At 45.9% G+C, this 16,281-nt stretch overlaps 3 protein-coding genes across 6 annotated transcripts; all 3 read left to right on the top strand.

The window, feature by feature from the left end:
• The first annotated feature begins 1,828 nt into the window (after window positions 1–1,828).
• LOC127319176 (uncharacterized) lies at window positions 1,829–4,960 on the top strand. 4 transcript variants are annotated; one of them, XR_007862440.2, is made up of 6 exons: window positions 1,829–2,016; window positions 2,569–2,820; window positions 2,903–3,043; window positions 3,125–3,802; window positions 4,339–4,643; window positions 4,770–4,960. XR_007862440.2 is itself a non-coding variant. In XM_051349388.2 (6 exons), the coding sequence occupies exons 1-5, from the start codon at window positions 1,921–1,923 to the stop codon at window positions 4,608–4,610; spliced, it is 1,473 nt and encodes a 490-aa protein (XP_051205348.1). In that variant the 5' UTR covers window positions 1,829–1,920; the 3' UTR covers window positions 4,611–4,643; window positions 4,770–4,960. The 4 variants fall into 4 exon arrangements, 3 of the variants coding, with proteins under 3 accessions (XP_051205348.1, XP_051205347.1, XP_051205349.1); XM_051349388.2 differs by having other exon boundaries at window positions 4,305–4,643; XM_051349387.2 differs by having other exon boundaries at window positions 4,305–4,960.
• Window positions 4,961–5,627: 667 nt separating this feature from the next.
• On the top strand, window positions 5,628–8,483 carry LOC127319174 (uncharacterized). Its single transcript, XM_051349386.2, has 5 exons — window positions 5,628–5,785; window positions 6,028–6,279; window positions 6,371–6,514; window positions 6,601–7,290; window positions 7,989–8,483. The coding sequence occupies exons 1-5, from the start codon at window positions 5,690–5,692 to the stop codon at window positions 8,277–8,279; spliced, it is 1,473 nt and encodes a 490-aa protein (XP_051205346.2). The 5' UTR covers window positions 5,628–5,689; the 3' UTR covers window positions 8,280–8,483.
• A 339-nt stretch (window positions 8,484–8,822) lies between these two features.
• LOC127319229 (uncharacterized) lies at window positions 8,823–10,846 on the top strand. Its single transcript, XM_051349465.2, has 4 exons — window positions 8,823–8,991; window positions 9,073–9,194; window positions 9,357–9,602; window positions 10,490–10,846. Exons 1-4 carry the CDS (start codon window positions 8,895–8,897, stop codon window positions 10,646–10,648), a joined length of 624 nt encoding a protein of 207 aa, XP_051205425.1. The 5' UTR covers window positions 8,823–8,894; the 3' UTR covers window positions 10,649–10,846.
• The last annotated feature ends 5,435 nt before the right edge of the window (window positions 10,847–16,281 follow it).

The following is a 16,281-nucleotide window of genomic DNA, read 5'->3' on the forward strand; positions in this document are numbered from 1 at the left end:
AAGGATATCTCAACACCAATGTCATCTTCAGAGAAGATCAGCAGAAATTCTGGAACTTTGCTGACTGATGATTCAGCGTTTATGTATAGGAGTACAGTGGGCGCATTGCAGTACCTTTGCTTAACTCGGCCAGATATTTCATTTGCGGTAAATCGAGTGTGCCAGTTTCTAGCTGCTCCTACTGATGTACATTGGTCAGCAGTCAAAAGAATTTTGCGATATGTCAAAGGGACAGTAAATATGGGCTTACAGATTCAGAGGTCATCGTCAACAGAATTGAGCGTGTATACATACGCGGACTCGGCTGGATGCCCAGATGATCGTAGATCGACTGGTGGCTATGCCGTTTTCTATGGACCCAATCTAGTGTCATGGAGTTCACGGAAGCAGCCAACTGTTAGTCGTTCAAGCACGGAGGCGGAGTATAAAGCCATTGCAAATGGAACGGCTGAAGTCATTTGGTTGCAGTCAGTTCTCAGGGAACTAGGAGTGTTTCAGCCTCAGCCACCGACTTTGTGGTGTGATAATCTTGGGGCTACGTTCCTCACTGCTAATCCGATGTTTCACGCTCGAATGAAGCACATAGAAATCGACTTTCACTTTGTACGTGAGAAGGTCGCTGCAGGGGCTCTGAAGGTGCAGTTTATTTCATCTCAAGATCAGTTAGCAGATATCTTTACCAAGGCTCTCTCGCGGGACGTCTTCGATCGACTGAAGTTTGATCTGTGTCTAGCCAGTACACGTTTGGATCGAGAGGGGCTGTTAAAAGAGGTTAGAGATGATACGACCCTAACCGGAACTGGAGTTGTTAGATAAATATGCTGACGAGATATAGGTGAATAGATAGATATGTATTGTTGAGATTGTAATCTAAACTAACCTGTAAACCCTAGCTCAGTTGAGCCTATATAAATACAGAGCCCCAAGCCGATGTGAATAACACGGCATAACCAATCTCTTTGTTAGTTTTATAGATTGCATCATGGAGCTCGGTAGGAACCTGGAACATGGTGGAGATGTCGCTTATAGCAGAGGATGGATCCAGGAGCCACTGGCCTCTGGCATGAGGCCGTCCTCAACGTCCTCGCGTGAATTGGTATGCGACTTGGAGATGTGAGTAGGTGTCGATGTCGACATGGTGGCAGCTCCTGCCACGGTCGTGCTGGAGGCAATGGTCCCTGAGACCCGCTTCGCCGGTGAACGGTGATGATGAGGGGATATTGAATATATGAATGATGAATAATGTTGTTTTTCTAGACGAATGAAACAGTGTTTTTAAATTCTACAAAAGATCCAGCCCACCACTATACTGTAGCGAGGATGGAAGCTATGTCAATGTCAGGCTACTGTTTGAAGAGTCGTTCGTGATTTCCTGGGATAGTTGGACAAGCCTTTAGACTTGGGAAAGCTTGTGTGCTTTTGGCATCTCACACAAAATGGACGTCAAAACTGATCGGCCAGGTCCGTCTGCGTCGGTCTAAATGGTCGAAATCGATCACGCGTCCGTTTACGTCTGAAGGTATTCCTAGCGGTTCGACGCAAAAAAAAACATTTTCCATTCATTAAAATACAAGGTATTCGTTGTAAGATCTTGTATGCTGATAGAATAAATTTTGAATTCTTTTCAATAAAACGTGAAATTGACTTAATATTTTTTTTCAAAATACCGAACTCCATGTAGATACACAAAACGACGAATCCATGATTTTCAAATGGGTATAGTTTAAAAAACTGCAACTCAAAAATATAAAAGAAATAAAACAACGTAGAATTTTGTTATGTTTCTTTTGTTGCCGAATCATAAGACCCCTCCAAACAAAAGCACAAGCAGCACAGTGAGAGTGTTCCCCTAAAAAAAGCAGAGTGAGAGAGGGAGAAGAGAAAGGGGAGAAGAAACCCTGGCCGACGACGGAGGAGGCGATGCCGGCGGAAGGGACGCGGATGGCGCGGCTGTGGGAGCGCGAGGTCGGCCGCCTCCCGCCCAAGCGCTTCGCCGACGCCTTCATGGCCTCCGAGGTCCATTTCCACCCCTCTATTCTCCCCGCCCCTTCACAACTTCACTCTTCTTGAGCCAGCCATTGGACCTTCAAATCGGCAACATTAGTTTTATCGTGAGCAAGTTCAGTATCTGCTACCGAGGTTACTGCGATTCACCTAGGATTTGGGGTTCTTGCAGCCTTCCACTGACGACCACAATGACGAGGAAATGTGGATTATTTTTCTCCAAAAATTTAATTTAGTCTGCAATTTTTAAGCTTTTTTTCTAGAATAAACCATGGAAATTTGTTCATTATTCATAGAAGGATAGCCTAGCGGCTAGAACAATGGATTTTTTTCTTACAAATCTAATCTAGGAGATTAGCCACCACTCACACTTGCTCATCAAGGCCTTGGCTCGACTCTCGACCATGCTAGGCACCTCTGTGGCACAGAGTTTCCCGGGTCAATGTAACCCCCACCCATATGTGCCTAGAGGAGTCGGCGAGGGGACGCCGCAGGACCAGCCAGTCATTTACTCCATTTGAGACTGAAGAGCAGAATTAATCTGTCGTTTGGCTTGCTGCGCAGGACTTTGTGCATTCCCTGGGTATCCAGAAAAGGCTGCGCAACCACAAGGGTGCCGTGAACAGCATATGCTTCAACACTAGCGGGAGCCTGCTCCTGTCTTCTTCAGACGATGAGACTGCCGTGCTGTGGAACTTGGAAGAGCCAGCATCGGCACTGAAGTTCCACACCGGGCATGGTAACGATGTGCTGGACGCGCGGTTCATGCCCTTATCGGATGATCAGAGCATCATCACGTGCGGCGCTGATGCCGAGGTATACACATGCTGCCAGTCTTGAGCTTTTTTACATTGCTCATATGGTCATGGGTCGGGTATTCGGTGTGGCTGTGCAACAGGTGAGGCGTTCACGTATACAAGAAGGGGGTTGTGTGTCTACTGATAAGCTTGCTGACCTGAGGTACATGGTGACCCAGTTGGCTGTTCAGCCGGGAAGTCATACATTCTTTAGCTGTGTGGAGGATGGCTCTGTTTGGCATGTAAGTTGTGAACTTACTTCCCACTTGTAACTATCTCTGCTGAATTCCTCTGCTGCTGACTTTGTCTTCTCTTCCCTTCAGTTTGACCTGAGAGAAAAACGCCCCAGGAAGCTCTTCAAATGTGGTGCAGTTAGAAGCTTTGATTACTTATCAGGTGACACCATGCAACTCTATGCTATTGCCCTGGACCCGAGATATCCCTCTTGTTTTGCAGTTTCCGGAGATGATGAGTATGTACGGTTATATGATGCCCGTAAGATTGATCTGGAAAGGTCTAAATTTGGTATCCCATTTGAGCAATTCTGCCCTCCAGATTTGATTTGTAATAAGAGAGATGGAATCGCCGGTTTGGCTTTCTCACAGACCGGCGAGCTATTAGCATCCTATCGTCATGACAACATCTACCTTTTTTCGAGAGAGCATGGGTTACACTTCAACGATTTTGGTGGCATTGCCGTGGAGAAGTTGCCTGTACCTCGGACCTTCAAGGGCCACGAGAACAAGCATGCCATTAAAGGTGTTAGCTTCCTTGGTCCCAATTGTGACTATGTTACCTCTGGATCAGACTGTGGCAATATATTTATTTGGAGAAAGAAGGACGGGGAGCTTATACGAGTGATGAAAGGAGATAAACGGATTGTGAACTGTGTTAAACAACATCCTACTGAGATTGTTGTTGCGAGTTGTGGCATTGATGCAGATGTCAAGATTTGGGCACCCGGTGATAATGAGAACCCCTCCACTGCTCGCTTTGATGAGGTGTGTTCTTTTTTTACTCAGATACTATGTGTTTCACATGGATAGTTATGTTCTTTCGTTGCACAGCTTCTCAAATTTGGTGTAATATTTCCGGTAGGCTAGTTTTAGACTTTCAGTAGGAGTATTATACATAATACTCCGATAATACCTGTAAAAAAAATACATTTCTCGGGATATGTTTGTGCTTTATGATTTTGCATGTACCTCAAGCTAGTGTGTAATGCCCTGCTGCATGTTTTCCTTTTGAGTTGTCAAGAAATCAGAAATGAAAGGGTTTGCACCATGACATTGGGATATTGGACGCGAGTCTTTAATTTCACTGCAAAGATGCTAGATAGGGACAGACCAATTTTACACATGATAAAGCAAATTCTGCGAATGTAAATATGTTGGCGTCAGAATATCCATGCTTTATTATTTGCTTGTATTGTTACTGCTATATCCAGAGATGAATATGTTATTGATAATTCAGTTTTTGACATCTGAATTTTACTTTATGAAGGTTGATTCAAATCCGTCTCTTGTCCGTAGCACAGGCAGTGATTCCGATTGCTCTGCTTACGTGTTATCTGCGCGCTTTGATTCGTCGTCGTCGTCGTCTGATGATGATGATGATGATGATGATGATGATTATGATGATGATGATGATGAGGAGGAGGAGGAGGAGGAATATGATGATTACTTTGACGATGATGATGAGACGGATGGAGACGAAGATCAGAAAGATGACGAGTGGAGGTACATGACAGCAAGTCAGCAAAATATGTATGGCCAGTTTACCAGCCCGGCAGATAGAACTGTCCAGTGAAGCAGTATTTATCCACTGAGCAGAAGAACCAAGGTTTGATGGGTTAAATGTCTTGCTGAAATCAAATTTTGTCTCGGCTGAAGGCTGGGTCGTTACCGGTCCTTGGCCGGCGATATTGAATATACAAATGATGAATGATGAATGATGCTGTTATTGTAGCGAGGATGGAGGCTATGTCAGGCTACTGTTTGAAGAGTTGTTCCTAGTTTCCTGGGATAGTTGGACACAAGCCTTCAAACTTAGGAAAGCTTGTGTGCTTAGTTATTAGGATGTGTGTAGTTCTCTTGTGTGTTTCCTTGTCACTCTTTCAGCACATGTACATATTATTTTAATGCAGTTAATCTTCCTGACGTTAAAATGTTTCGGGACAACGGTTTTCTGGTGACTGGCATCTTATCTAATTATTGTATATATTCTCTAGCAGTTACTGTGGCAAGTATGGAGAATGTGTCGAGCTACTAACATTTCAAGTTCCTGCTTTTCTGATGTTTTTTGCTCCATATAAGAATTGTTAGGTTGACTGAAATCACAATTTTTTTTTTTGAGAACATAGTACAACACAGCAGCTTACAAACAAACACGCATGTCTCACCCATATGAACGCACACAGATCCTACTCCTATGAACACCTACAAGGTACCGAGCCGGCATATCTCGAGGTTGACGAAGTCATCACTAACGTCTCGCTGTTGACGGGCACGTCACCTATCACTGAAAGCATAGCGCCGGTTACTCCAGGTAAATGCAAACACCCAAACAATTTTGCACATTTTTGTTACCACGGTAACTTGTAGACAGTGCCAGGATGTTTTTTTGAGGGGTTTGCCAGGATGTTCATCTGGTTAGCCGTTGAGCGGGCCCAAAAGAAGTCCATGCTAGGGCCCAGGCCCAGCAAATGCACGCTTTGGGGAAGGAACCGCTGGATCTGGCCCCTTCGTTCTGAGATGGACGGACCAGATCTGACCTCAGTCACCGCCATGGGCCTTCCGCCATCTTGCGTCTCCCTCTTCCACGAAAGAACATCTCAGAAAAAAGAGGAGTCCGAAAGAAGCCGGGAAACCCTCGCGGCGGCGGCGGCGATGCCGGCGGAGGGGACGCGGATGGCGGGGCTATGGGAGCGGGAGGTCGGCCGCCTGCGGCCCAAGCGCTTCGCCAACGCCTTCATGGCTTCCAGGGTCCGTCCCCCCTCTCTCTCCCTTCCTCCCCCCTCCGCCCCTCTCCTCCGCTCGCGCCGCCACCACCTCGAAATCGAACAAGATTGGGTCGACCTAGCGAGATTCAGCGCGGCTAACCTAGTCTTAGATCGCCCTCGCTGCACCCCGCTTGCCAATTTCACGGCGGGTCACCATCTTCTAATAGTAGTTTGCAGTTCATCTCTTGCTTGTAACAATGGGAATCTGCCTCTCTGCCTCCGCAGGACTTTGTGCAGTCTCTGGGTATTCAGAAGAGGCTGCGGGAGCACCGGGGCTGCGTGAACACCGTGAGCTTCAACAGCAGCGGGAGCCTGCTGCTGTCCGGGTCGGACGACATGACCCTGGTGCTGTGGGACTGGGAGGCCGGGACGCCGGCCACGAGCCTCCACACCGGCCACGAGAACAACGTGCTCCACGCGCAGTTCATGCCCTCCTCGGGTGACCGGAGCATCGTCACGGCCGGTGCCGACGGGGAGGTACAATACACACACCCGAATCGACGGTTCTATGTTTCATCTTGTGCTTTTTTTGTTTGCTCATTTGGTCATGGTTGCGGCGGTGAAACAGGTGAGGCATTTGCAGATGCGAGAAGGCGGTCCTGTGGTTGTGGACAGGTTTGTCGAACTGGAGTATCCGGTCCACCGGCTGGCCGTTGAGCCGGGGAGCCCGCACACGTTCTATAGCTGCGGGGGAGATGGCTCCGTGTGGCATGTAAGTTCTTACATACCAACTCGCTTCCTTCATTTGTGAATTATCGCCGCAGGGTTCCTCTGTCGCTGACTCGGTTTTCCTCCCAGTTTGACCTAAGGGGGAAAGAGGCCACCAAGCTCTTCAGCTGCCCGTCTATTAACGACAAGACAACCAAGATCATCGAACTCTATGCTGTCGCCATGGACCCAAGAAATCCATGTTATTTCGCGCTCTCCGGATCCGACGAGTATGTCAGGCTATATGACCGCCGCAAGAGTTTTGTGAACGGGGGTTCCCTTTTCGGTACCCCAGTCGAGCACTTCTGCCCGCCGCATTTGATCGGTCAAAACAAAGACGGAATAACCGGCCTGGCTTTCTCACAGGCCGGCGAGATGTTGGCGTCCTACAGTTATGACAACATCTACCTTTTCGAGAGAGAGCACGGGTTGCACTTCAACAATTTCAAGGTTGGCGAGAAACTCCTGATGGATGAAACCATGGGTGCCACATTACCTCAGACTTTCAAGGGACACCAGAACATGCAAACCGTCAAGGGTGTTAACTTCCTTGGTCCCAATTATGACTTTGTTGCCTCCGGATCAGACTGTGGCTATGTATTTATTTGGAGAAAGAAGGGTGGGGAGCTTATACGTGTGATGAAAGGAGATAAACGGATTGTGAACTGTGTTGAACAGCACCCTTCCGAGAGTATTTTCGCAAGCAGTGGCATTGATACGAGCATCAAGATCTGGGGAGCTGGTGGAAGTGAAGACCCCTCCGTTGCAAACTTTGATGAGGTTTGTTCTTTGTTTTTACTAAACACGTTGTGTTTCTTGCCGACTGTTGTATTGTTCGGATGCAGAACTTGGTAGGTATGGCCTAATATGTTGCGTAGGCTTGGTTCTGAATTTATATATGGGGCTATTTATACATTTTTTGTTTGAGTCATGATCACGCTTTAATAAAGCTCAAATAGTGTATCACTCCTGCGTCTTATTTTCCCATATAAATTTTGGGAAGTGAAAAACCTGGTTCATTTGCACCCTGACTTGGTATATTGGACTCAACTCATATGTTTTCATTGCAATGATTCTGAAGGGGGAAGGACTAGTTGTACACGTTAGAAAGTAAGTTGGGTGTAGGTATGTTTTGTAGCTGACAGAACAATTGTGTCCAAGTAACTGCTGGCCCTGGGGAGAGGCAGTACAGCTTCTATTTTTATTGTAACTAAGCACTTTGTCTAAATCAAGCAGTATGTGAATTGTGTTGGCATAAGAACACCCCTGCTATATTATGTGTTTTTGTTTTGGTACACAGTGTTCACCCACTGTTGTAAGTACCACGTTGTTTCTGCCCTAGTACTTTTAACAGAGGTTGTTGGAACTGGGCCGAAAAACCCCGTGCTGTGGCATCTGTCTTCTGTCACTGCTATATCAAGTGATGCAACTATCCGATCGGTAAAACGATGCTGACAAGTTAATTTTACTCTTTGAAGGTTGATGACCCAGACCCGTATCTCTTCAGCATGAGCAGCGACTCCGACAGCTCAGAATACATGGACGACTACATCTTCGCCCCGGTCTCCGGGTCCTCCTCTGATGGCGAGGATGAAGACGACGATTCCTCCGGCGAGGACACCACCAGCAGCGACGAAGGCGATACGGAAGAAATGGCGGAGGGAGACGAAAGCGAGGAAGAAGAGGATGCGGAAGAAATGGTGGATGGAGATGAAGTTGTGGAGGAAGAAGTCGACAAGGGCGGCGACGGCGACATGGATGATGAATGACGAGAGTGCGTTTTTTTCTTCCCTGGGAGCTGATCAATGATCGGATGTAGGATTCTGACTTTAAAGAAGGGCGTGCCTTTGCGTAGGTAGGTGTATACGAGGTTACTGTTAGTGTTTCATTTTTTCACTCTGCGAGATAGGTTTTTTTTTTGTACATATACTTTCAAAGATAGTTGAGCAATGCGATGATGTTCAAAAAAAAAAAAAAAAGCAATGTGATGTGATGTAAATCTTTTCCTGCCAGTAATTTTGCCTGGTAACGATAACAGCTTTTGATACAGTTTTTTTCTTCTTCTGTAAGACTGTAAGTTCGACACAGTTCGTCTCAATTCTGATGGCTTTTCTGACAAAGTGGCTATTCCGAATCATGCTTTCGGCGAAAATCGAAATGATTCCCTGTGAATTTCCCTGCATTTTCAAACATTATGTTGCAGCCCAAATTTGATTTGCAGGAATTTGCGCTGAAAACAAACAGTTTGCAAAATGTTTGGATTATCCAGGTCCATGAAGCATGTGTGACTTCACAGACGTGCACATATTCCTCACCCGCTTCTGCCGAAACGCATTTCGCTCCCGATCGGCGAGAAAGGAAGAGAAAAAAATCTGCTCCCTCCCATGGAGTCCGTCGCGATCGCCACCACCTCCCGCACCCTCCCGATCCGCTTCCCGCCGGCAGCGCCTCGGCGGCGCCGCGTCGCCGCCGCCGCCAAGCGTGCGTGCTCCCGCCCCCACAAGTTCTCAGCTCCCACCGTTGCGCGCTTGCGCCAGTGCTCACGTCACCGTTTGTGTGCAGGGCGAGACGGCGAGGGGGGCGACGAGGCGGCGAGAGGGTCCAGGCCGTCCTCAGCCGGCGGCGGGGGCCGCGAGCCCGCCGGCCTCGCGCCGTACGGGCTCTCCGTCTCGCCCTTCTCCAAGGTACGGGCCCTTCTGCCCCCCGATCTCATCCCCGCCCGCCGCGATCCGACGCGTCCTGCTCCGATCCGCTCGCGATTTTGTTTCCCTGCCACTCGACGAGTTGATTCACGCGATCTCATGCCGACGGGCGCTGACCGGGCCGCCGTGGCATGTCACCTGCAGGACGCGGCGATGGGGCTGGTGATGAGCGCGGCGACGGGGAGCGGCTGGACGACGGGGTCGGGGATGGAGGGCCCGCCGACGGCCGGCGGCGCGGGCCGGCCCGAGGTGTCGACGCTGCCGTGGTCGCTCTTCACGAGGTCCCCGCGGCGGAGGATGCGGGTGGCCTTCACCTGCAACGTGTGCGGGCAGCGCACCACCCGCGCCATCAACCCGCACGCCTACACCGACGGCACCGTCTTCGTTCAGGTATCGTTGCTGCTGCGCTCATGTGTAGTGTCAGGTGCTGGACAGGGGTCCATGTTGAGCTCATCCTGAATCTATCCTAAGCAATTGGGCTTGCTGGTGGTTATCCTTGTGTTGTACTGTTTGATGACAAGAGGTGATGAATATTTAAGCATAGTAGTGTAGTTAACAAATGGAGGTTGTTACCATAAGACACATGCTCTTGCACAGAATTTGTTCTCTGGCATCTGTAACATTTTTAAAAGGAAAGTTAGTCTTGCATACAGGCTTCTCATCGAAGCCATCAACTCCTCCAGAGCTTGCTTGGGCCGCCTGGCTTGCTAAGCAGCTTCCAGTCCTGCAGGTCTATAGTCATTTTGAAAATGCAATCTGCCCGGCATCTGTAACATCGAGCCTGAAGAGGGTTAGTCCATCTTGTGCCAGAAGAGATGGCCTGATACTACACAGATGAAAATAGCAGGCTGTGCTGTTTTACCCTGATACAAGTTCATGTTATTCTTTCAGTGCACGACTCTGTTCTTTCGGTTAAATATGCAAAACTGTTTGTGTTTAGTCAGCTAATATACAGTAGCAACCTTTAATCCACTGGTGTTACTTTTTTGATAACCATAGTGGTTATTTTGACCTACAAACTCAAACTTGCTTGTCCATCTTTATTGGGTAGTGTCAAGTTGCGGTCTCATTACTTATTCATTGTAATAGATGCTGATTCTAAATTTGTTACCAACCAACTCCAGAGTATGTATTTTTTTTTCGTTTTTGGTCATATATCTGCATTAATGTTTTTTTTATCATGCATGTTTACCTGTGTGCCTTCGTATTATCAAAGCACCTCTTCTCTTAACCTACGGATCTACTAAACCATCAGTGCCTTTGTTGTTGCATACCAGTGCTGCGGCTGCAACATTTTCCACAAACTGGTGGACAACCTGAACCTGTTCCACGAGATGAAGTGCTACGTCGGCCCGGACTTCCGCTACGAGGGGGACGCGCCGTTCAACTACCTCGACGGCGGCGAGGACGGCGACAACATCTTTCCAGGTCTCTAATCTGCGTCCCAGTGCATGACGGTGCTCTAGTTCGCACCCGCGCAGTTAGCTCTATGTTAATAAACACTAGGCTGTATGTTGGTGTGGAAGGGCGCCATTCAGTACTTGTATATATTCAGTACAGATGTATATAAATAGCACAAGTGCAGTGGATAATAATGATAACAAGATACGGAAAATTCACTGCCTTTGTGTCAATTGGTCTTCTTCATATGTGTTTAGAATGGGATGATTATGTAACATGAATATGGCATTATTGTGTGTGTGTGGTCACTGAGAGCTATTGTTGGCTGTTGCATTGCTAGCCCCTGGGATGCCAGAGCTTCTGACCTGTGACGATAAAAAATACACAGCAACAACATTCTCCAGATTCAGGAGGGGCAACTCAACTCATGGCAGTTCACTTGCTTGTTGCTTGAATACGGCGACCACAATCCCAGAGTTCAGTCTGCAAATGCCTGTCTAGGAAATGCATCTGTCTAATCTTTGCATAACCTCCAAAAACAATTTTCCAAAAAAATCCTGCTATTTCATGAGCAGAGATACGAATTTAACCAAAATTTAATTAAAATATACTGCTATTTCAAGTAGTAGTGGTTCAAAAGCAGGAGAAGAAAACGCGAAATTTTGCCAAAAGATTTGCCAAAAGAGACCACCTGCCCCAATTCATTGACAAAAAGGACCACCTCTGAATCAAATTGACAAAAAAGACCACCTCATGCGTGGCGGCAGGCCCCAGCCGACACGTGGAGCTTGCCGCCGGGGGCTATGGCAGCAGGGACCCGCCGTCGCAGCAGGTGACGGCACGTTACCTGCGTCGCTGCGCCGTGAGTCGCCGTTGGGCACGGTGGGCCATGCCACCGTCGCGCGGGGAGGCATGTCGACGTGGCGCATGCTGCCACTCTCTCCGGAGGCAGGGCCCGTCATGCATGCACGCGCGGCTAAAAGCGACGACGCGCGCGGGATTCCCGGCCGACAAACAGCGGCCCTGATTCCGAGGCTAGTGGAGACAAACTGCCACTAGTAGAAAAAGGGGCTTTAGTCCCGGGACTAATTATGCGCGACTAAAGGTCCCCCCTTTAGTCCCGGTTGGTTACGAACCGGAACTAAAGGCCCCGCCACGTGGGCGGCTGGCATGCGCCGGCGCGAAGGACCTTTAGTCCCGGTTTGTAACACGAACCGGGACTAAAGGCTATTTCAAGTTATTTTTTTTAAATTCATTTGGGTTTCTAATTATTTTTCACTCCCTCTTTTGTTTTTCTTTTTTTTCTTCAGAATTTCTACTATTTCAGATATTTGCATAGTTTAGTCTCTATCTCTAACTACACTTATCTCTAGTCAAATTACATACTCGTGGTTAAACTTCCCGCTCGGTCACCCATCCTCCCACTACTCTAGCACTAGCACGCTTAACTTCCGAGTTCCATCCCGTTCCGCATCCAAGTGCTTCGCGCGCATGTATGTGATAGTAGTATCATATCAATCCTATTAACATGTTGATCGATATCACATTTCTTTATTGTTTGAATTTCAAATAATTCTTTTAATAAATAAAAGTAATGATGTAATAATAATCTTGAATAAATAAATAAACATTAACTTTTTAATTTGTATTATTTTTAATTTTATTAATTAATTTTTTTTTTGCCAAACCTAAAACCTAAAAATTTGAAAATCTAAAAATTGGGTAAAAATTAAAGTAATCTTTATGCAGGATGCAATTATTAATTTTAGGTTTTAAAAAATAAAAAAAATAAAAAATCCATAATTTATAGCAAAAACTAAAATTTTCCTGCTTTTGTATTTCCATTTGGAATTTTGAGAATCTAAAAATTGGCTAACCGGGTAAACCCAGGTGAATTCGGATGTAACTTTTTCCCACGATCATTTTGATATATTATACGTTTTTTTTCGACGTCGTATGCAAAAGTTATTGCGGTTTTACCATTTTTCAAAAAAAATTTGCAAAAAAGTGAAAATTCAAATTTGTTAATTTTCCCTAATACTAGGTTGCATAACATACAAGAATCTGAAAACATTTTATTTTTTTAAATTTTCTATCATTTTATTTTCTATTTTACAGTGCTAAAAAAGGCGATCCACAGGGGGGGTGTGGAGGTGCGTGGGGAGGCAAAAATCAGAAAAAAAAACCTTTAATCCCGGTTGGGGACACCAACCGGGACTAAAGGGCCCTTTAGTCTCGGTTGGTGTCTCCAACCGGGATTAAAGGTTATTGCCCTGGCCACTGCCCACCGTAGCCCTTTAGTCCTGGTTGTTCCGAGCATTAGTCTCGGTTCACCAGCAGAACCGGGACTAAAGACCCATTAGTCCCAGGTCAAAGTATTTGGGGACTAATGGGTTGGGATGGAAGACTTTTTTTCTACTAGTGTGCGTTGATTTTTAGGTGGCTCCACTGATTGCGATGATTCTCGTTTCTGAAACTTTGCAATCCTTTTATCAGTGGATGCACTGTAGTGTACATAAATTAGACTGAGATTCGTAGACATATACAGCTGAATGAAGCTGAATGACCACCGAAAGTGATGAATTTGCATGCTATCCTGCTCGCCCGACCATACTGCATGTTGTAACAGTCGATAAATGGCGCTGGTTTCGATGATGTACTGTGAAAGATGCTTGATTCTCGTCCGTAAAATATTGCAGCGTGTCAGACTGTTCTTTATAAGCTGGAGTGTGTTTCGTCTGCGCGGTATCACTCACTCACTCTGTCATGCTTTGCCTCTCATTCTCAGCTCACATGATTTTGAGTTAGTGTACGGTGTATCACTCACTCTCTCACGCTCTAGTCTCTCGATCTGAACTCACTTAGCTTTGCATTTAGTGTAGGGTGCAGGAGTTAATTTAGCAGAGAAGATAGATCAAGGTATGTGTATCATGCATGTTGTAATTTTCTCATTAATATTTGTTGTAATTAGCTTTAGAATGTCATTAGCGCGTGTAGTATGGCATGGCTATAATTGTTATAGAGTAGTTTATTTGAACATGCAAGAATCATGTAGCATCGTGTAGTTAGAGAGAATGTGATTAGGTCATATATTGACCGTGTTTACGACATATTAGGACATGCAACGTGTAATTAGGACGTAAATAGCTAATTGAATGTGCCGTTTAGAATTTATGTTTTATGTATGCAACATGCGAAATATATGGAATATGATTTTATGTTCGTAGAAATATATCAATCAGCTTCTAATTAGATTAAGGAATGGTGCATATACGGTACAGTAAGTAACGGTGAACATTAGTAGTAAATAATGATCTCTTCTAATTAGACTAAGTAATGGTGCATATAGGACTAAGTGGACTAAGTAACGGTGAATATTAGAAGTAAATAATAATCTCTTCTAATTAGTAATGATGCATATTAGGACTAAGTAGACTAAGTAATGGTGAATATTAGTAGTAAATAATGATCTGTTGAAGATCCATGTTAAAGTAGACATATAATAGTATGGTGCTGAAATATTAATGTTCTAACTAAATATGTTGAACGTGTATTTTAGGTGGATATGATTATAGACCGTTCTAATTGCAATAAGGTGGAAGAATTTTAAGATATAATTAGAAGTGCACGGGCTGAAGTTGAGGTACTAAAATCTATCTGTACTTATTTTAATTTCCCTGCGTCCAACGTGGCCATTTTCCGGACTTGCGGCAGCGTTCTTCTGCCGCTCGCGTCTCAGCAACTCTTTCCCTTAATCTCTTCCTTTCCGCTTCACATGGCTCTCTGCGCACCTCTTTCTCTGCATACCTACGTGCAACCTCATCATCCATCCTCTTCTGATTCACCTCACGATTTCGAGCTTGTTCCGCTCTTAACTTTTTGTATATGTCTCTCTCTACTTTATTAATAGCAGTAGCCTTTTCCCAATGCTCCTCCTCATGGAACCTTGCCCATGCACGTCGCTGTTTTTCCTCCACCTCACGGCGTGCCTAATCCGGCTGCTCCTGGTCTATCCAGTGAAACCACATGCAAAGGGGCAGGGGAGACTGCAACACAAATAATACAGTTAATAAACGAAAATTAATGACATACAAATATTTTTTTTAATCATGTTGTTATAACATACCTGATGGCGCGTGAAGCACAAGTCTGTTGGGAACCCCAAGAGGAAGGTGTGATGCGTACAGCAGCAAGTTTTCCCTCAGTAAAAACCAAGGTTATCGAACCAGTAGGAGATGAAGGCCACGTGAAGGTTGTTGGTGGAGGAGTGTAGTGCGGCGCAACACCAGGGATTCCGGCGCCAACGTGGAATCTGCACAACACAATCACAATACTTTGCCCCAACTTAATAGTGAGGTTGTCAATCTCACCGGCTTGCTGAAAACAAAGGATTAAACGTATGGTGTAGAGAATGATGTTTGCTTGTAGAAAACAACAGAGAACAGAGATTGCAGTAGATTGTATTTCAGATGTAAAAGAATGGACCGGGGTCCACAATTCACTAGTGGTGTCTCTCCAATAAGATAAATAGCATGTTGGGTGAACAAATTACAGTTGGGCAATTGACAAATAGAGAGGGCATAACAATGCACATACATATCATGATGACTACTATGAGATTTAATTAGGGCATTACGACAAATAACATAGACAGCTATCCAGCATGCATCTATGCCTAAAAAGTCCACCTTCGGGTTAGCATCCGCACCCCTTCCAGTATTAAATTGCAAACAACAGACAATTGCATCAAGTACTGCGCGTAATGTAATCAACACAAATATCCTTAGACAAAGCATCGATGTTTTATCCCTAGTGGCAACATCACATCCACAACCTTAGAATTATCTGTCACTGTCCCAGATTCAATGGAGGCATGAACCCACTATCGAGCATAAATACTCCCTCTTGGAGTCACAAGTATCAACTTGCCAGAGCCTCTACTAGCAATGGAGAGCATGCAAGAACATAAACAACACATATATGATAGATTGATAATCAACTTGACATAGTATTCCATATTCATCGGATCCCAACAAACACAACATGTAGCATTACAAATAGATGATCTTGATCATGATAGGTAACTCACAAGATCTAAACATGATAGCACAAGAGAAGAAGACAACCATCTAGCTACTGCTATGGACCCATAGTCCAAGGATGAACTACTCACGCATCAGTCCGGAGGCGGGCATGGTGATGTAGAGCCCTCCGGTGATAATTCCCCTCTCCGGCAGGGTGCCGGAGGCGATCTCCTGAAACCCCCGAGATGGGATTGGCAGCGGCGTCTCCGGAACTTTTCTCGTATCGTGGCTCTCGATCATAGGGTTTTCGCGACGGAGGGAATTTATAGGCGAAGGGGCAGAGTCGGGAGGCTTCCGAGGGGCCCACCCCATAGGCCGGCGCGCCCCCCCTTCCTGGCCGCGCTGCCCTAGGGTGTGGGGCCACCTTGGCCCCTCTCCGTCTCCTCTTCGGTGTTCTGGAAGGCTCCGTGCAAAATAAGACCGTGGGCTTTTGTTTCGTCCAATTCCGAGAATATTTCCTGTGTAGGATTTCTGAAACCAAAAAGAGCAGAAAACAGGAACTGGCACTTCGGCATCTTGTTAATAGGTTAGTGCCGGAAAATGCATCAAAATGATATAAAGTGTATATAAAACATGTGAGTATT

The sequence above is a fragment of the Lolium perenne genome, chromosome 7 (assembly GCF_019359855.2).
Source record: "Lolium perenne isolate Kyuss_39 chromosome 7, Kyuss_2.0, whole genome shotgun sequence".
Taxonomy (NCBI): Eukaryota; Viridiplantae; Streptophyta; class Magnoliopsida; order Poales; family Poaceae; genus Lolium; species Lolium perenne.

Coding starts and splice junctions, on each gene's coding strand:
- LOC127319176 (XM_051349387.2), top strand. CDS start 1,921: ATGCCGGCGGAAGGGACGCGGATGGCGCGGCTGTGGGAGCGCGAGGTC. Junction 2,017..2,568: donor ACGCCTTCATGGCCTCCGAG/GTCCATTTCCAC, acceptor CTTGCTGCGCAG/GACTTTGTGCATTCCCTGGG. Junction 2,821..2,902: donor CGTGCGGCGCTGATGCCGAG/GTATACACATGC, acceptor GCTGTGCAACAG/GTGAGGCGTTCACGTATACA.
- LOC127319229 (XM_051349465.2), top strand. CDS start 8,895: ATGGAGTCCGTCGCGATCGCCACCACCTCCCGCACCCTCCCGATCCGC. Junction 8,992..9,072: donor CGTCGCCGCCGCCGCCAAGC/GTGCGTGCTCCC, acceptor GTTTGTGTGCAG/GGCGAGACGGCGAGGGGGGC. Junction 9,603..10,489: donor ACGGCACCGTCTTCGTTCAG/GTATCGTTGCTG, acceptor GTTGCATACCAG/TGCTGCGGCTGCAACATTTT.
- LOC127319174 (XM_051349386.2), top strand. CDS start 5,690: ATGCCGGCGGAGGGGACGCGGATGGCGGGGCTATGGGAGCGGGAGGTC. Junction 6,515..6,600: donor GAGATGGCTCCGTGTGGCAT/GTAAGTTCTTAC, acceptor TTTTCCTCCCAG/TTTGACCTAAGGGGGAAAGA. Junction 7,291..7,988: donor CCGTTGCAAACTTTGATGAG/GTTTGTTCTTTG, acceptor TACTCTTTGAAG/GTTGATGACCCAGACCCGTA.